Genomic DNA, 22,407 nt, shown 5'->3' with positions numbered 1-22,407 from the left:
GTAAATGATATCATTCTGTGCGAGAAAAGCTGTCAAGGTATCATTGATTTAAGCTCTTCATCAATAATTGGACCAAAAAGAGATATCACATTTATTAATGAACATATTGGAACTATTAATTTTTATGGAGTGGAAAGAGTGAGTAAACGATCGTGTCTTTTACAAAGCACGTAGCCTTTAATAAAAAAAATTATAAAAAGCTTATATAGCGAAAAAAAAATATTAGTTACGTTCAATGAAATATAAACTTCGATGGAACAAAGACATTAATCCATATTTCGGTTGAAAATAATTAATATGTTTATTAAATATTATTAACTATTAATTTGACATTACCTTTTATTTAAAGGTGGATTGCAGTCGAATTCCTGAGTTACCTACAATCAGTTTTATTTTGGATGGTAAAGTATTCAATCTTACCGGTGAAGATTACATCATTAAGGTAAGTGTTATAGGTAAATTATTTAAATTATTTAAATATATATAAAAGAAGTTTACATTGTATATTTAATTCTGTACAGTTCCCAAATGGGGGTAATACTATATGTGTAAGCAGTTTTGTGGAGTTGCAGTCTTGACATGCGTGAATTCGATTGGATTCTAGGCGAACCATTTATTACCCGCTACTACACCGAGTTTGATATGGAGAACGATCGAATGGGATTTGCTTTGGCGAAATAAATAATTATTACTTTCTCTAGCACATTTTTAAAATATCTTACATAATTAAAATGTACATAATGTATAATTATGTACATTTTGTGAGTTTTGTACGGTCTTGGATTAAAAATTGGTATTAAATATTATTCTTATATAACTAACATAACTTTCATAATAATTGTTCATAACAAACTTAACGAAATACTTAAACGTATTCGAAGACTGTGCATATCTTTAATTATTTATTTTTATCTTTAATTATTACTTTGTTAAAAATCTACAAAAAACATTCATCACACAAAGAGTGATATATAATTAAGTATTATTGAATAGTATAATTAAACAATATTATATAGTATAATATAGTATAATTATATAGTATAATGAGATAGTATAATTAATAGGATGTATACGTGTATAAGATAACAGTATAAGTATAAATATATATATATATATATATTAATATATTTTACATTTCATATAATATAAATACGTGGGTTTGATAAGTTTGATAAATTTCCATGAAATCGTGCCACAATCCATTTGGTGACGTGTTGTTTGGAAAGTTCCTTTTTTCATACCCCTCCAAAAAAATTTCAGGCAAAAGTAACGCGTTGTTAACGTTCGATAGTCATTTAAAGCGAGTGCTTTGGTTGTTGTTACAAAAATGGAAAAAAAATGAAAATTGGTAAAATTACACGAATTGGGTTTCGAATTAATTCCTCATCCACCCTATTCTCCGGATTTGGTTCCGTGCGACTTTTTCCTGTCTCCAAATTTGAAAATCTGGCTCGGTGGAAAGAAATTCTCGTCGAATGAGGAGGTCGTCGTCGTTAACGAGTATTTTGCAGGCATTGAGACAGCCTACTTTTCCGACGCTATTAAAATATTGGAAACTCGTTGGACCAAGTGTATAGATTTCGATGGAGATTATGTTGAGAAATAACAGATTTTTTTCAAAAAAATGTGTTTTACTTGCTTTTTTATCAAACTTCAAACGACCCTCATATATAAATGTATAAAAATTATAAAAGTTTTATATACATATACACATAAGAGGGACAATACATATATATAGACAAAAATGTAATCAAAAATGATGAAAAGAAAAAGTATGTACGAGTTTCACTTAAGTAAGTAAAAAAGAAAACGTAGAATAATTAAAATTTTAATTTTTCAAAAGGACGACGCACGATTGTATCCTAAGTCGAAACAAAAATTCTATCAAAACATCTAGAAAATCTTTCCTTGTCACATTTTATTGTGTACTTTATCATCAGTTTTTTAATTATCTGTTTAGTTTTTGATAAGAAAAAAAATTCAATCTTTTCTAATCGCCAACCAACAAAATTCGCATGTCATCAATATGAATTTTTGCATAATTTGTATTTCTAAAATTGTGCCTTAATTTTCAACAGTGCAGTACCTTATTGTGAAAGCAGCTAATATGAGCTTATTGCTAATTAGAATGCTAATTTTTGCGAGTAAAATCATTTGCTAAGTTCATTGTTGCATGGCTGTATAGTCGACATAATCAATCTATTCTTTCCAAACGCTGATTGTTTCCCCATTAATCACGTACATATATAATTATTTATTTTAAAACAATTTGTGCTAATTAAAAAAAATGTTAGATAATATCCCACACAGCACATTATACTAAAAGAAAACGGAAAAATGTCTTTTTTAAGTTATCTTTTCGACGAAATGAAAAGATGTCTATAAAGACATCTTTTCGCTTTGTCGAAAAAGATGACATAAAAGAGACATAATAGTATGTGGCACGTGTTTCTTCGCTTGCCGCTACGCGGCGAGTCACTCTCAACTTATCTCGTATTTAATATTTATCACGAAATGTATATAAAGAATTAGTAATTAATATAAAATCTGAAGCACATTTTTGCCTTTTACGAGCAGTAATGTCAGAAAGAGGATACTGCTCACACATCAATCAGAGAGAGCCACATACATATGCTACGCAGAATGATTGCATGCGTGTGAGCCCCGCATCCTCTTCCTGACATTACTGTTTATCAGTTTATTTCTGACAAATTGAATTTAAAATAATTTATTTAATAATCTGGATTCCTTGTTGGGATTCAGAATATTAAACGGATTATTAGAAATTAGGCGGATAAATTGGAGAAATAGTCCATTTATTGCGTGTATTGAAGTATTCCTACTACCGAGTGTCGATAATCTGTATAGAATGAATCAAGTCATCATATGGACAAGACTAAAAAGTCACTGAATTCGGGTCATGAGACGACTTTTAGCCATCTTTCCGTCGACTTAACGATGTCAGTAAAAGATGTCTGTGACAAAAAAATGTCCAGTTTTAGTAGTACTTTTAGACGACTTGGTGCTGTGTGGGTTCGTATGTTAATTAATTGTTTAATAAATAATCGTTTAATTAATCTATAAATTGAAAAATTTCTACAATTTAATATTTTCATGTATAACAGTATATGTTATAGTACGTAAAATATTTCAGCAACGAATTATCGATAACACGGTGTTCGACTTAGGCAATATAAACAATAGCGCGCTATTGTTAATATGTTACGGCTTCATTATCATTCGCACGGTGACACTCGAGCGATAAAGTAGTGGTGCGAAACGCTTCGTATATTGTCGAATTTTTTTTCTAAACACGATTACGATTAGTATCGAAACATAATTTGATATAATTACTAATAATTAAAAATAAATTAACTTATAATAAACGTCATGAAAATGTATCGCAACGATAAATCTTTATCGAATCGCAATCATTAATTACTGCGAATAAAAATTGAAAAAGGGGATACATAAAAGGGGATAAAGAAATTAATTTTATCATGATCTTTCGATTATTGATGCTTATTATAATAATTTCCCTAACGATACTTAATTTTATTATGATCTTTCGCTTATTGATGCTTATTATAATAATTTCCCTAACAATACTTATTAGACTTAAATAAATTTCGACCAATGCTTTAAATTTTCTTAATCGGCAATCACTCGTAGAATATTTCAACGACGAATTATAACAATAACATAGTATAAGTCGATCTTGGCGATATAAACAGTATCGCGGTAATGTTGTTGATTTACGATCATTCGCACAGTAACCTTAAGCAGTCAAGTAGTGACGTTCATATATTATCAAATTCTTTCTTTACATAGTCAACCTTGGCGATATAAACAGTATCGTGGTAATGTTTTTGACTTACGGTCATTCACACAGTAACCTTGAGCAGTAAAGTAGTGACGTTTCATATATTATCAAATTCTTTCCTTACATAGTCAACCTTGGCGATATAAACAGTATCATGGTAATATTTCTGACTTATGATCATTCGCTCAGTGGCTCTTGAGCAGTGAAGTAGTGATGTGAGACGTTTCATATATTATCAAATCCTTTCTCTAAACACAATTGCAAGTACAACGAGGAACTTTTTGTGAATGAGTGTAAGTGCAACGAGGATTGGAGTGCCACGAGGAAAAAGTGAAGAAAACAAAAGAAAAAAAGGAGGTCCTGGAAATGGATGGATCAATAAGATATGATGTAAGTCATTAATATTTTAATTATTTATCACATTCATTATTTATTATATTGTTACGTCCCCGCGTCCCATCCCCCTGGATGTATGCGCCACCTGTTGAATTCTTTCGGCGGGAAGTACGTCGACGGAAGAAGATCATTTCCGCGCGCGTTGTCAAGATGTTGTTATAAACGACTGTCAGAAAGTCTGAGCCCAGCTGTCAAGCTGTGCGGACGCGCGTCTATCTGTAAGCCGTTTTACGATTATTCTGAATTCTTGTATGTCACTCGTGGTTTATTAAAGTTCTTATACCTTAAACCGCGTTATTATTTACTGCGCGAACGTCAGTGTGTGCCGATCAATTGTGTCGCGCGCGTTCGATATATATCGTTCCGCGAACTTAATAATATATAAATTATTTATCAATAGTATATATTGTTGTATAACAACGATGGTCAGCTAAGTCGAAGAATAGTTGTCAAGCTAACCGGACGCGTTTTACATTACGGATCGTTATCGCGAGATTTCCCCTGTTATTATTTGTTGTTTGTATATTCTGTGTTTCTAATTAAAGTTCTTAATTTCCGTTAAGAGTGTTATTTTACGCGGTCCGCGAGTGCTCCATTGTGTTGAACGCGCTTCGATATCTCGAAATCGCCGCCGCGGACATAACAATATATTCAAAATATACATATTTCTCGTTTCGTTTTATTTCTTTGATTGTGATTCAATAGTGATTTTAAATTGTGTAACATATATAATACATATACTTATAAAAAATATTCCATTTTATTTTAAAATACTTAAAACATTTATAAAATGTTCATTAATTAATATTTTCAGATATTTCTTATATTTTACAAAATATTTCATATTAATATATTTATTTAAATACTTCATATATTAAAAAATAGAAATTTTTTATTTATCATATTTTTAAAAGTTTATATTTAAGAAATATAAATTATTTTGTAATTACGCAATTTATAACATTAAAATATATCTATTTAAAAGTAAAAATGTAAAAATTAATTCCACGCAATAATTAGTTTTAAAATCAATTATTTTGAACATTACTTTATATAATAGATTTTCTCTTATCTTTTATATTTTTATTTATCGTTTATATTTGCGAATTTAAATTTATATAGTATATTACAAAATAAATTATATATTATATTATATATAAAATTATATATAATATAACCCTCCCATGGGGTACACCTTGTCGCAGTGGGAGGGCTTAGTACTTGGATGGTGCCTTGAGGTTTATCTTAAATTTTTCTATTTATGATAAATCTTAAGGTACCTGAATGGGAAGCTAAGTACCCTTTCGCGTCGTCGGTGCCGTCAACGTGCCGCGGACGGCAAGCGCTTCGTTACCGCGTTTTCGCGTTGTAGTATTCTCGCGTTGTCGCGTTTTCGCGGAACTTTTGGACTTTTTCATATAAAATCCCAATTTCATTTATTGTCACGAGTCTCTACTTCCGATGCCAATTAACTGGGATATTCGAGTTGCATACGCTGCTATGCAACGTATACTCGCGCTTCGTGCTTCGTCAAGTGATTCGGCCCGAATTGGTTAGAACTTGATCGATAGCTCAGAATGGTCGTCAATGGGTCCCTTCTCTTTGCTCGTCTACAGCTATACGCACAGCGTGTGTTAACCCTGTCGAGACTCCGTCGAGTGGATTCCCCTAGGCACGATTTTCGCTCGGTAAAAGAGGTTGCCTCCTCATTTTCTAAATTGTTGATTGTTGGCATTTAAAAAATGTGGGTATCCTCTTCTTTTGCCGTCTACTAGCCAGGTGTAGCATATAGCAACCGCGAGAGGCATAAAATGTCCGGGCGGAACACCTGAATTCAAATCATTAGCATAATAAAAAGTTCCGTGAAACATCAATCGTTTAATAATTAATTTAAAATAAAATATACCTCTATAATTTAAAATTCCGCGTGTATATGTAGTACGTAAAATATTTCGGCAGAGAATTATCAATAATATCATGTTTGGCCTTGGCGACGTATAACAAACGCGCTATACATGTCACGGCTTTGTCATTATTCGTACGGTGAAGTAGTGATGAGAAACGCTTCGTATATTATAATTTTTGTACTAAACACGATTACGATTAGTATCGAAACATAATTTGCTATAAATATTAATAAGTATTAATTAATTAAAAATTAATTAACGACATGAAACTGTATCGCAACGATAAATCTTTATCGAATCGCATTCATTCACTACTGCGAATAAAAATTGAAACAGGGGACACATAAAAGGGCATAAGAGAATTAATTATGTTATGATCTTTCAATCATATTGGTGCTTATTATAATGATATTTCCTTAACAATATTAGAATTAAATATATTTCGACCAATGCTTTAAATATTCTCAACTCTTGTTAATTAAACAATATACAATTTAATCGAGAATCGATAAAATGATAGGAATACAAAATATTAAATAATCACTTCGATCATTGTGATCTTTACAGACAATAATTATTATTTTAATACTTAGAGTCAAATATATTTCACCCATGTTACTTGATCGTACTACTTGACAATCTAAATGTAATTTGCATTATGAGAGAACACGAAATAAAACAATCGAATTACAGATGCAAATAATTAATGAAATGCTCCGTGATAAATTGTTTAATTAATAATCAAGAAATTAAAGTTTTTCTGTTATTTAATATTTCGTGTTAGTGTATATTTTATAATATATAAAATATTTCAACGAATTGTCGATAACACGGTGTTCGACTTTGGCAATATAAAATATAAACAGTAGCACACTATACGTTACGGCTTTGTTATCATTTGCACGATGACTCTCGAGTAATAAAGTAGTGGTGAGAAACGCTTGATATATTGTACTTTTTGTACTAAACACGATTACAATTAGTATCGAAACATAATTTGCTATAAATATTAATAATTAAAAATTGATTAACTTTTGATAAACGACATAAAACTGTATCGCAACGATAAATATTTATCGAATCGTAATCATTCATTACTGCGAATAAAAATTGAAACAGGGGATACATGAAAGGGGACAAGAGAATTAAATATATTATGATCTTTTGATCATCGATGCTTATTATAATATTTCTTTAACAATATTAGAATTAAATATATTTCGACCAATAATTTAAATTTTCTCAATCCTGGTTAATTAAACATATAATATACAATTTAATCGAGAATCGATTTAATTGATAGGAATCATGTTAAATAATCACATCGATGTTTGCAATCTTTACGGACAATAATAATTATTTTAATACTTAGAGTCACAAATATATTCCATCCGTGTTACTTTATCATTTTACTTAACAATCTAAATATAATTTGGGGGGGGGGAGGTTGTGAAAGAACACGAAGTAAAACAATCGAATTATAGATGCAAATAATTAGCATAACGAAAGACTTCATGATGAATAGTTTAATAAATAATCAATTAATCTTAATCAATAAATTAAAATGCTTCTATAATTTAATATTCCGCGCACGAATATTTTATATTACAGAAAATATTTCGGCAACGAGAGAATTATCAATAACACCGTGTTCGAACTTGATAAACAGTATCGCGCTATTGTTAATATGTTACACGGCTTTATTATCATTCGCACAGTGACCTCGAGTAGTGACGTGAGAGACGTTTCACATAGTATCAAATTCTTTCTTTACATAGTCAACCTTGGCGATATAAACAGTACCGCGGTAATGTTTCTGACTTACGATCATTCGCTCAGTGGCTCTTGAGCAGTGAAGTAGTGATGTGAGACGTATCATATATTATCAAATTCTTTCTCTGAACACAATTACAAGTGCAACGAGGAACTTTTCGTGAATGAGTGTAAGTGCAACGAGGATTGAAGTGCCATGAGGAAAAAGCGAAGAAAGCAAAAGAAAAAAGGAGGTTTTGGAAATGGATGGACCAATGCGATATGATGTAAGTCATTAATATAAATTATTTATCACATTTATTATTTATTATATTGTTGCGTCCCCGCGTCCCGTCTCGCTGAATGTATTCGTCACCCGTTGAATTTTTTCGAAGAAGATCGTTTCCGCGCGCGTTGTCAAGATGTTATAAACAACGACTGTTAGAGAGTCTGAGCCCAGCTGTCAAGCTGTGAGGACGCGCGTTTATTTGTGATCCGTTTTATGATTATTCTGAATTCTTGTATGTTACTCGGTTTATTAAAATTCTTGTGCACCTTAAATCGCGTTATTATTTACGAGTACACGAACGTCAGCGTATGCCGATTGTGTCGCTCGCATTCGATATATATCGTTCCGCGGACGCAATAATATATAAATTATTTATCATTAGTATATATTCAAAATATACATATTTCACGTTTCGTTTTTATTTCTTTGATAGTGATTCAAAAGTGATTTTAAATTATAACATATATAATACATATAAAAAATATTCCATTTTATTTTAAAATAATTAAAACATTTATAAAATTTTTTATTCATTAATATTTTCAGATACTTCTTATATTTTATAAAATATTTCATATTAATATATTTAAATATTTCATATGTAACAAAATAAAAATTTTTTTATTTATCATATTTTTAAAAGTTTATGTAATATATCTAAGAAATATAAATTATTTTGTAATTACGCGATTTATAACATTAAAATATATCTATTTAAAAGTAAAACTTAATTGCGCGCAATAATTAGTTTTAAAATCAATTATTTTGAACATTGCTTTATATAATAGATTTTCTTTTATCTTTTATATTTTTATTTATCGTTTATATTTGCGAATTTAAATTTATGTACTATATTACAAAATAAATTTCAAATTATGTATTATATTATATATAAAATTATATATAATATAACCCTCCCATGGGGTACACCTTGTCGCGGTGGGAGGGCTTAGTACTTGGATGGTGCCTTGAGGTTTATCTCAAATTTTTCTATTTATGATAAATCTTAAGGTACCTGAATGGGAAGCTAAGTACCCTTTCGCGTCGTCGGTGCCGTCAACGTGCCGCGGACGGCAAGCGCTTCGTTACCGCGTTTTCGCGTTGTAGTATTCTCGCGTTATCGCGTTTTCGCGGAACTTTTGGACTTTTTCATATAAAATCCCAATTTCATTTATTGTCACGAGTCTCTACTTCTGATGCCAATTAACTGGGATGTTCGAGTTTGCACACGCTGCTATGCAACGTATACTCGCGCTTCGTGCTTCGTCAAGTGATTCGGCCCGAATTGATTAGAACTCGATCGATTGCTCGGAATGGTCGTCAATGGGTCCCTTCTCTTTGCTCGTCTACAGCCACACGCACTGCGTGTGTTAACCCTGTCGAGGAGTCGAGTGGATTCTTCTAGGCACGATTTTCGCTCGGTAAAAGGGGTTGCCTCCCCATTTTCTAAATTGCTGATTGTTAGCATTTAAAAAATGTGGGTATCCTCTTCTTTTGCCGTCTACCAGCCTGGTGTAGCCATGTCCTGCAATCGCGGGAAACTTCGTGTTCCGGGCGAAGCACCTGAAATCGTGCTTAGCGGATCCAGGTTCGATACGAGATAGGATAATTATGCGCGAAAAAGAGCTGGTGAACTTCATTTTCCTCTATTTTCGTCAATCGTTTCGTCTTCTTTTCGGTTCGGGCCTAATCTTTGCTTGTTGTATTGTTGCATTCCCGACCTATTGACTCGAAGGTGATTCTCGTAAATGAAATGGGATTTTCGCTCGTACCGAAACCGGGAGTGTCGTTGAAAGTATATATATATTAAATATATACATCGCGCGACCAAATTTTTAATCGTACCGAGTTAGTGCGGGAGTGCCGTTTAGTATCGCGCGTAAAATAGCGGAAATAGCGATATAAAAATATCGCTCGTGAGTGCGGGAGTGCTGTTAAAAGTATCGCGCGTCAACAACATGAGAGGAGGAGGAGACCTGGGAGAGGCATCTTGCATCGGCGGAGCAACCTGGTGGTGAGTATATTTTATATCTATTATTTGTATATCAATTGTTATAAATCGTTATAAACGAACAATAATTCGATCTTATTATTTAAATGAATTAAAAAGAAAATTAGAGAGAAAGATTTTTATAAAAATCATATAAAACTTTCTATTTAAAAAACAGTTTCAAAATTTATAAAATTTTTCCACGCGTGTTTATTTGCTTATTATTTTACACATCGGATATAAAATTCCGCACGATAAAAATTTTTTGAAATATTAATTTTATTTTGAGTATTATTATAAATGAATTTTATATTTGTATGTTATAGACAACGTAGCTTCGATAACTCCGCTGTTGCGCATCAGTGCCGGTGAGTAAGAAAAACTTTTATTTAATTTTAAGGTAACGGATTCGTAGAGATTGTATATGTAGGTGTAGATGTAGATGTAGATTTTAGATTGTAGATAAATCCGTTGCCAATGGATGAGCTAGGATAGATTAAGTTAAATAAATTTTAATAAGTTCTTTCGAAATGCTTTGCATCTATTGCGAAAATATATTGAAGTATTAATTAAAAAGAGAAGATCAAGAAAAGGTTTTTTTGTAAAGATTTTGTCTAATTTATTAAATAAAGAACACGCATTAATAATTTTATCAATTTTATCAATTTCTGATGCTACTTTATTTTTATAACGCGCGCTTAACTTATTCTAATTTCTTAGCTCATCCATTGTAGAATTTGTTTGTAGATATTAGTGTTGATATTAGTTTTAAACTTTACTTTAACTTAATATAAAGCCAAATGATTAATTTATTAAATAACTCATAACATGATAATAAATAACTTACCATATGGCCGTGTTAGCAATCTAATATAATATATAGAAATTTGTAGTTTGGCTTTATTTTAGTTAAGATAAAGTTATATTCAAATATTTAACGAACGATCGTAAAATCAAACGATCGTTACAATGAGCGTGAAATATTTATGCTCATTTGCCGGTAATTAACTGGCAAAATAAGGAGTGTTTATCTCCTTTTTCGATCTCTGATTAGAGATCGAGCGAGAAAGTGGCCAGGATCAACGAAAGGTAGGATCAACTGGCCTGAAGAAAAGCTCGTATGCGGTTAGGGAATGTAATTAGGGCATTGATTAAAATATATATGATTAGAGATAGGCTCCCCAAATCTCGAATAATTTTAATCAGGAAGTAGGGTTGTTAGGGCTCATAAGGTTCTTAAGATCATAAGGTTATTAGGACTCATAGGGTTGTTAAGATCATTATTACTTTCAATTCTTTTAATATTCCAATAATCCTAGGGATAAATTAAAATTATTTATAAAAATTAAATTGAATTTATTTTTAAAAATGTAAAAATAAATATAACATGTTAAAAATAAAAATAAAAATGTTTTAAAAATGAAATTTAAGTTATCAAAATTATTTTCAGGAATATTAAAGAAATTGCATAATTATTAATAATGATAAATTCTTGAACGTCGCCAGTAGATAAAATAAATGAAAGTAATTTAATCGACCACACCGGCAATATTTATTGATGGAAAATTCACAACATTTCGACCATGGGTTTTGATCCTTATCAAGTGAACTGAAATTATTACATATAATATAAACAATAAATGAATTACAATAAAATGTGACCAAAAAAATGGAGAAAGAAGAAAAAATCATATACATACATTATCTTAGGTAACTAATACGTGGTGAGAAATAAAGAAATCACTGTGTCAAGTCATGTCGACCTCTCGATCCAACACAAAGAGAAAGACTAAACCACCTTTATTAGTCTATCATAAATATCGTTTAAACTTTCAGTATCCTTTTGTAAGTTAACAGTGTTGTCAGACTTTTTGATGAAAAACATTTCAGCAATTTCTCTCTTTCTCACATGTCTCTCATTATGCAGAATAACCGGTGTTGACCAATCGAAGTCATGATTAAGTTCCAATTTATGTTTGCTAACCACAGAAAGATTGCTTTCGTGCAATTTAATGTTGTTGCAATGTTCTTTGATACGAGTGCCTAAATGTCTTTTTGTTTGGCCAATATATGACATATTACAATTTTTACAGTTTAACTTGTAAACAACCTCAGTCCTGTTATTAATAGGCAATCTATCTTTTCCACGTTAAATTATTAATTATCTATCTTTTCTATTATCTATCTTTTCCACGTATAATTATTAATGTTTATATCTTAACATGTTATATTTTATTTCAAAAATTAAAAATATATGCGTATTAAGTTTAATAATATTAAATCCAAATGTGTTAATGCTGTCAATATCAAATTATTTATGTTATTAAATATTTGAATAAATCGAATATATTGTCTTTAATAGTCTGCTTTAGTAATGCAAATATTTTTTTACCATTTGAAAGACGATAATTTTATTAATGACTGTTTTAATTGCAATTGTCTACATTATATAAATCTTATTAAACTCTAATTATTATATCGATTATTAGAGGGACTTTGATAAAATCATTCGTCATTCTCTATTAAATGTTTTTAATTACGTTTTTTATTTACATTGAAGGTTGCTCTATCTTTATGCGTTTCAAATATTTCTTTTAGATAGTCTGCACAAAATGCGCCAGTAATGCAAATACTTTCTTCTACAATCGAAGAAATGATCAATAATTTTATTAATGATTTTTTTGATCATGATTATTTATGTTTATACATTATTTATATAAAACTAATTAAATTCCATTATTGTATGTCGATTATTAATAATAAATATCGCGTAATTAATCATCATTAATCAGTCTTGTCTGGTCTATGTAAAAATTCTTAGTAAATTTTATATTATACGTATACTTTAGACACTTTCGTGTAAGTCTGTGTAATAAATTTTATTTTGTATTGAGTTTCAGATTATATTTTATATTAAATTTGTATTATATTTTGTAATATATTTTGTAATATATATATATTTGTAATGTAATTATTTTTATGTTACATATTTTAATATTTTGTGTTTTTTATGTAATTGCAAATTAATTGTAATTTACGTTGTATATATTATAATTATCTAATATATATTTTATATATGTATTATATTTCCTATTATATATAATTAAATATTTTGTAATGTGTTTATATAATTGCAGGTTAATTTATATATATTTTGTTATATATATTATATGTATTATATATATTGTAATTATGTAATAATATAATATATATATTTTATATGTATATTATATTTCCTATTTGAAAAATTTCCTATATTAAAAGAAAATAAAAAAAATAAAAAAAATTTTTCCTCCTCGATGTATCTCCACCTTAACGAAGGCATTTGCTGGGTGAGGAGGTTTGCGTATTCTCATGAATCTGAGACCTATGCCGGCGGTAACGTACGCCGATATTCATATAAATTATTCTTATATTTAAGATCATTTTAAGTATATTCTTAGATCTTAAGATTTCGTTCAGTTATTAAAAAATAGTTGTATAACATTTTCCAATTTACTTAAGACGATCTTAAATATAAGAGTGAATTATGAATATTGGCCGTAGTTACCGGTAGGATCACCCATGCCGGACAGGGGAAGAGTCAGAATAAGAGAGATACCAAAATTATATAAATATATATATAATACATACATTAATAATTTATTAAATTAATAATATGTAAATTTATAAATATATACATATATATATATATATATATATATATATATATTATAAAATTATGCAATTTGTGCAGAGACTCTTTAGACCCATTAAATAGTGGTGAATTAATATTGGGTGGTTCCGATCCTACTCATTACGAAGGCAATTTCACATATGTTCCTGTTACTCACAAAGGATACTGGTAATTTACCATAGATAAGTACGTTATTTTTTAAATTATGCTAACAAATTGATGTTAATGTTATCGCTTTGTAGGATTCAAATAAATAGAAACAATCTGTGCACCAATAGTTGCCAAGCCATCGTTGGCACTGGTTCTGGTCTAACAATTGGACCAATATCAGATATAAAAAAAATTAATAAACTTATTATAACTACCAATGTTAATGGAGAGGAAAGAGTAAGTAAACGATTATGTCTTTTACAAAACACATAGGCTTTGATAAAAAAATCATTGAAAGAAGATATAACGATAAAAATAAATATTAGGTACTTTCAAATGAAATATAATAAACTTCTGGAACAATGAGACCATTAATCTATGTTTCGATTGAACGAACTTAATATATTTATTAAATATTATTAATTATTAATTCGATATTATCTTTTACTTAAAGGTGGAATGTTGTCGAATTTGTGAGTTACCTACAATCCGTTTTATTTGGGTGGTAAGGCATTCGATCTTACCGCTAAAGATTACATCGTTCGGGTGAGTATAATATAGGTAAATTGTTTAAATTATTTAATAAGTATAGGAAATTTACATTGTATATATAATTCTGCACAGTACTTAAATGACAAGAACATTACAATATGTGCAAGCGGATTTTTGGGACGTGATTTGAGAACACTCGATTGGATACTCGGCGATGCATTCATCGGCAAATATTACACCGAGTTTGATATGGAGAATGACCGAGTGGGATTTGCTTTGGCAAAATAAATATTTATTACTTTCTCTAGCACTTGTTTAAAATATACGTCTTACATAATAAAAATGTACATAACGTGCAATTATGTACATTTGGTGGAACATTTTCGGTTTTTTCCTGGATTAAAAATTGGTACTAAATATTATTCTTACGTAACTAATATAACTATCATAAGAATTGTTCATAACAAAATTAACAAGATACTTATATAACAAGTATTGAATTTATAAAGATCGATCTACTTCGTCATGACCGCGATTTTCGACATTTTGAAACTCAAAATCTAAATGTAATTGCGTTTTAACGAAAATGTCGAGGCTCGACGTTTTCATATTAGGATTTTCATCTCAGCAATATGACATTTTTTAATCGCGAGTTGTGATACTCTGTCTTTGATTTAAACATACATAGAACATCGATAAATAATAAATATAAGGTTATTCGTGCAGTATGATGAACGATAAATATTTCCGATTTTATTGTTATTCGCGCGGAGACACTTGAGTAGCAAGGTACTCTGTCGAATTCCTTTTCTGGACGCGATCACTAATACAGGGACATATTTCGCTTACTACAATAAATAATTAACTTTAATAACTTTAATAATTATATCGCGATAATAGATCTTTATCGAAGCGCGCGAAATTTATTTTATTTTTATTTTTATCTTTATTTTAATTCATAATAAAATGCAATTTATGATTGCATGTCGTACGTCTTATTGCATGATAATTATATTTACGTTATAAAATTTATATATATATATATATATATATATATATATATATATATATAAATTGTATAAATATATTTTCCAAATGTGTACAATAATGCATTAAAGAGTTTAACATACAAAATGTGAGATTAGAGATATAAAAATATAAAAATCACAAAATAAGAATATATGAAAACAGATTTTTATTTTTAAATACAATAAAATTTGACTACTTTTAATTTTCTGATAATCTTATCTTAATATTTTTATAAGTGAGTAGCGGAATTTTTATATCTATATTTGTATGTATGTGTGTGTGCAAAAATATATACATATATAAATATACATGTATGTGTATGTGTAATTTATGTTTATACATATTATTTAAACTCACACACACACATTTTTTATATACGTATATTTATATATCTACATATATGTATGTATCTTTACATATATGAAAATTTCACGTAATTGATTATAAAATATATAAATTTTTAAATAATTGAAAAAGAGAAATGTAAGATAAAATATTGTATAAATGTAAATAATAAATTATTTACTTTTTGATATTGTAATAATGTACTTATATATATATATATATATATATATATATATATATTATATTATATTATATTAGGAGTGCGGTCGTGGCAATTTATTGAGAAATATTACACCTGTGCAAAATCCTTTGTTCTTGTCGAACTGAAATTGTGTTATTATCAATTGATTCAGCTTCTCTTTCATCACCTAGGATACAACATAATAAATTGCTTAATATTATTAGAAATAATTATTACTAATAATATATCTATATTTTTTTCCCACAATTGTTGTATAAATATTATCGTATTGGCTCTCAATGTCATTGAACGGTACAGGGATTATAACGGCCTCAGACACAGCGCTAAAATATCCATATTAATATTATCCCTAACTAATATAACAAGTTGTTTATAGCAAAAGTTATGAAATTAATGGATATTTAAATATATATTTCAAGATTATATATAAGTCTATTTTCTTTTTTCTTGAAAAACCTCAAGATTTTCTCAAATAAAGTGATTTATAATTATATAATTTATCCGCTCAGAATTAGATAAAAAAAAATGTCGATTGATTAACAATTTACATTGCTATGTCTTACCGACTCCACGAGTCCTTCCCTTCGCGATAACTGTCCGATTTGCGTATCGCAGATATTTCGCAAAAGAGATTTGAAGCGGATAAGCGTGGATGATGCGTAACTTATATTTTAAATGTTTATTGTAATTAACAGAGTGTTAGTAAGAAATAGATCTTATTAAACAATCACCGATTTAATCAATCATTATCTGGAATATAAGTCTTATTAGGAAATTAATGACAAGTTTAACCAAATCTTATTGAGCATTCAGTAACGAATTTAATCAATAATATCTAATCAATAATAAATTTCTCTTATTACAAATCAATCCGAAATTTAATCCAAATAATAAATCTTATTAAAAAACTGGTAACAAACAGACATCTAAATAAATAGTATATAGTAGTAATAGTACATCGTAATAAATAATTATATCGTAAAAAATCTAATCGAACTCAAAGTACGCCGAAAAAATAGCCCGAATATAAAAAGAGGAGCCAGATATAAAAAGAGGAGCTTGTAATGAACAGTTTTTTCTCCCAACAATCTCCGCTCCGACACAAATATAATATAATAATATACAGATTCTATCAACAAAAATGTAATGCATATGTAATATCTTTAATGATGCGGGTTCTACATTTTCAATCAAATGACACAAGAACCATGTCATTCTTGACATAATCAAAAGACCAAAGATTCAGAATCCTGAGAAATTCATCAAATAATATTTTTTTTATAAAAAACGTTAAGTCTCTCTTTCTCTCTCTCTCTCTCTCTCTCTCTCTCTCTCTCTCTCTCCCTCTCTTTCTCTCTCTCAATCCGACGTAACAACATTAATTTTGTCTAATTCAACGGAAAAGTTTGATTTTGTTACAGAAAAAAAGAAACTTGTAAAAAGCAGATCTTATTTCTTATAGTATTACACATTTTATTTATTAATCCGCAATAATACAAAGTTAAATGTTTAACTTTAGTATTTGTTGCCATATAATTTATTCGGACAACGGAGGCTGCAGTTACATATATTATTATATTATAAAATAAATCGGCTATGATCACATACATAATTAATTTAAACATTATATACTTATATACTTTTCTAATTTATGTTTCTTTTTTTTCATAAAGCTGCGCTTATGGAAGAATATGCTTTATAATGTTTATAAGAAAATAATATATTCATGTTATATATACAATTTTGTTTTTATTATCAGTGCGTTTCTGTGTTGGCAATAAATTTTGTCAAAAGAAATAGCAAAAATAGAATCAGAGAAATATTTTCTTGAAACAATAATTTTTTCAAATTATCATTTTCTACATAAATAATTAGACTAGTTGAAACTTATAAACTATATACAGGGTGTTCGGAAATTCAATCGACAAATTTTCAGAGATTGTCGGGGGCCATAAGAATCATTTTTTGCAAATAAACCTGGGGTCGGAAACGTGTCATTACATCGCTACGGTATACGGAGTGTTCGAAAGAGTCGGGACCTCGAAATATCACAAAAAATAGAAGTTTTACAAAAAATTGTTTCAAACAAAAGTTGTAGGGTATAAAATGGTCTATTTACTAGCGCCATGTGTTTGACCTTGGATGGCGTCGCCGAGGTCACGACAAGGCCACCTTGAATTTTTGAAATGGAACCCTCCACTTTTTATTGCATATTCTTGTAACCCTTCTCGAGACCTTTTCAAAGCACTAATTTTACCAACTTTAAGTAAGCCGTTTCGAAGTTATTGAAGTTATAAAATTTTTTCTGATAAGTCGACGACTGTAGCTATCGTATTATTATCCGCGAATGAAGGTAGAAGTGATAAATGATGGTAGATCTACTTTTATAACTGACCGATGCGTATGATATTTTGGGCCATTTTTTATTACAGACATTCGAGCAAATAAAAATCTTCATTTTTTGTAGACTTGAGTTTGTACTCCAAACAGTACTGTTGTGCACTGTTGTTAAAACACGTATCCAATTGAAATCATCATCTAGAAAATAAAGTATTTTATTTCTGATTTCTAATATGCAATAAAAAGTGGAGGGTTCCATTTGAAAAATTCAAGGTGGCCTTGTCGTGACCTTGGCGACGTCATCCAAAGTCAAACACATGGCGCCAGTAAATAGATCTTTTTACACACAACTTTTGTTTGAAACAATTTTTTGTAAAACTTCTATTTTTTGTGATATTTCGAGGTCCCGATTCTTTCGAACACTCCGTATGCCGTAGCGATGTAATGATACATTTCCGACTCCAGATTCATTTGCAAAAAATGATTCTTATGGTGCCCCCGACAATCTCTGAAAATTTGTCGATTGAATTTCTGAACACCCTGTATATTAGTTCTTATAGTAGTACACTAAGAAATCAGTGACACACATATATATGTATAATATACGTATAATTTATATACTAAAGTTATATTAAAATACTTAATCATATATATTTGTATAAAATTAAATTCAAAGTGAATTTAAAAGTAGCATTATATGTATGTGTACATCAACGTTACAATTTTATATTATTTAGATATTTAATGTTTTGAAAAAAAATAGTTAAAATATAAATAAAATTAGCAATAAAATCATATACGTAGTGAGATAAATCTTGCAAATAAAAAATCCTTACTTTTTAATTTGTACATGCAACGTTGAAAAATTAAGTGTCACTTTAAAAGCTTGCTCATTTATTTTTACAGCGATTTTTAGTTCATAACAGTACTCGTTAGAATTTTCAATAAAAAAACTAAAGATAAGAAATTGCTACCTCTGTTTATAATTAGCAATACATAATTAAAAAATTCCTAATAATAAAACAATGTTAAAAATAATATTTAATAGACAATCCACATAATTACACACCAGAAAAGAGAGAATAACACATAATACAAATCTGTATGTATCTAACATGTATTTAAATATTAATAACCAGAAAGAATCATTCTTTATGCCTCCGTAATGATAGTCTAGAGAATTTGAAAAAGAAATGTATTACACAAGTATTAATTTTATCAACTCTCTACCAAATTACTCTAATGATTCTCACATTTTTTATTTAAACAACCATGTTTAATTTATAAGATGCATATATATTTCCGTACATATTTATCGAATATCTATTTAAAAAGATCCTATATTCTACGTGTTACTATTGTTCTTCGCTCTTACAGTTTGAAAGTGAAGTACAATATGGACAGTACAGTATTTACATTAAACTTTCTTCTCGAAATTTTGGTATGAACAGTAGCTGAAGGACTGTCTTGTTGTCATAATAACTATAACGACACATGGAATGTCATAAGATTTACGCTTAATACGTGAATTCGAGACAATATAGATTTTGTAGTTATTTTATATATTTAGCATGCTCAGAGAGGCTACAAGTATTTGAAACGTATAATGTCTCATAGAATACTTATAAATAGAATACTTTGTTCGTTTTCCAATTATTAATAGAAGAACTTGATTGAACTGGTCGTAAAGTGACGCGAAAGTTTATATCAATCTTTGTATAATACTGCGACATTTTTTCTCATTCTCTTCTTTACTGTTATCACTTTGCTGATATTGCAAGTAAATATTTTGTGTTAGCGATAATATATATGATAAGTTCTAACAAAATATACATATATTTTATATATTCATACAAAAAATAAGGAGATAAGAACCAATTCTTATTATATATGTATAACTATATAGAAAGTTGATAAGTTTTGTAATATTATCTCCTTGATTTTTTACAATGTATACGTATAATTCATGATAATAAAAGATCGGGCAGTGTGAAGTAACCCTGAAATATGATATTCAAATGTATGTGTAATAATAAAATTATTTAATTAGATATAATTCGGAATTATTTTATTATTATCTTGATATAAATCCGATATATATAGACGAACGCATAACTATTGGTTCATTTAGATCATTGTTCCGATTACAGTCAAAAGACAATATGGAAGAAAGATGGTTTGAAGTTATTTATTAGAAAGTCTTGTTAATATATCTTAATGCACATATAAGTGTATAGTAACAAAAAACATCTCTTATATTTTTGATGTTCTACATATTGGAAGTTAATACTTTCTTCCAAAAAATTTCATGAAATCTTAATTTTTAGTTTATAGAATATGAAAAGGGTATTTTAATCTTGCACCATCTTTAATTTCTTTAATCGATCTTTTTAAAGTCTGCTTCATAATCGCTATCAATCTGTCTCGTATTTACGGCAAGTAGAGAAATTGCTTACAGTAAGTTGCAAAAGTTACTAATAGAATATCTAGTATATCTACAGTTTTATGAAATATTCTTCGCGTTCGAAGAAACAAATAACGCTCTGTTTGCGTGATACCGTAATAGAAATTGACTCTTTAAAATTGTTCACTATCCGAGCGGATAGTTATTACAAAATTGAATGAAGCGATATATAGAGACTTGTGTGACTTTTTTTATTACTTACATTACTGCTATCAGCTTGTTACATTTTGTTCACGTCTTATGTATATTGTTTCCATCAAATTGACGAATGTATTCACATAGATTAAACGAAAAAACTGGACACAGTTGCATTTTAATATTTTAATTAAATATTTAGAATATTATTTTCTAAACTACTTTGTGTATGAGACAAGATCCTGTTTTCGCACACATCAGAGAAAGTTTTGCAACATGATTTTCTTTAATTAAACAAATGTAACTCATGTATAATTATTGAAAATATTGCAAATCTAAAGATCCAAAAATTGGAGAAATAGCGTATTTCAAAATTCAAAATTTTTTAATTTTAATATATGTATGAAAAATTATAAATATAGTAAGATTTAATATTTTTCAATTAATCATATACAAAGTAATCTTTAATAATATATATTTATTATTCTATATATTTGAAAGAAAAATTCTCAGTAATTTATAGTTTATATTTTACGTTACTCAGTAGTTTATATTTTTATATAGCATGGAATATGCTGTTTTTATTAAATTTTGATTACTTATGTAGAATATATATTTAAAAATAATGATATCAGAGCAAAACTTTTCCGAACATGTGCGCGTTTTTTAGGCTCGCTTAAATATTTTGCGATTCATATTTGATGGGCAAAATACCGAATCATCACGTTTTTTCATGGCGTTGTACGAATTATTGAAATCTCGTAAATAATCGATATCGTACCATAGCCTATCGTATCCATAAATAAAACCTCATACGGGTCATTTAATCTGTCATCTGTCATGCTTGATAATTCTCAGATTGGACGCCAATCGATTCGGTATACGTGGAATCGTCAGGGGAAATTTATCGCGACGATATCAGCAAAGATTTCGCTTTACGACAAAATGCAAGAATTCCTTTTGGAATCAGAGCGTTCGCGAATCTGTTGCAAATGTTGAAGCTGAGCTGGCGATGGCACGTGAGTGCTGCTGCTGCGCGAATTCAGATGCTGTGGAGGTGGCAGGGACTGCCGACGGCGACGTTGCAGCGCCGGGCTTAGATTATACTTCAGCTTGGCTTGGATGAGAAGCTCTTTAAATACTTGAGAGATATTTAGGTTTTCCTTTGCGGACACTTCCACGAAGCCGTTTTCCCATTTCATGGTTACTAATTCTCTCGTGCTCTCGGTCTCCACCTGTAATTTATTTTCATCTCATTATAACATTAATTTATTATATAGATCAATATCAATTTTATTCAATTTTTTAATATGTATGCAATTTTTATTATTATATACACTTTAAGTTTAACTTCAAAATTTGTTGTTAAATATATTTTTATGTTTAAACATTTATTACGTGGAAAGAAATTTGAATT

General features: G+C 29.0%; 1 protein-coding gene and 1 pseudogene across 1 annotated transcript in view; one reads left to right on the top strand and one right to left on the bottom strand.

Annotated features, from left to right (window-relative positions):
* The window catches only part of LOC145972400 (lysosomal aspartic protease-like), a 32,984-nt pseudogene extending 18,221 nt beyond the window's left edge, over positions 1 to 14,763 (top strand).
* A 2,676-nt stretch (positions 14,764 to 17,439) lies between these two features.
* LOC145971965 (ras-related protein Rap1) overlaps positions 17,440 to 22,407 on the bottom strand; it is a 32,043-nt gene continuing 27,075 nt past the window's right edge. The window contains exon 4 of the mRNA XM_083100103.1: positions 17,440 to 22,225. Within this exon, the coding sequence (XP_082956229.1) occupies positions 21,926 to 22,225 (300 nt within the window). The 3' untranslated portion in view covers positions 17,440 to 21,925. The remainder of the gene's footprint in view (positions 22,226 to 22,407) is intronic.

The sequence above is a fragment of the Camponotus vicinus genome, unplaced genomic scaffold, assembly GCF_025532165.1.
Source record: "Camponotus vicinus isolate PSW18456_S1 unplaced genomic scaffold, iyCamVici1.0 SCAF_5, whole genome shotgun sequence".
In the NCBI taxonomy this organism is placed as follows: domain Eukaryota; kingdom Metazoa; phylum Arthropoda; class Insecta; order Hymenoptera; family Formicidae; genus Camponotus; species Camponotus vicinus.
Note: the sequence above shows the minus strand (reverse complement) of the source record. Positions and strands in the feature narration are given on the sequence as shown.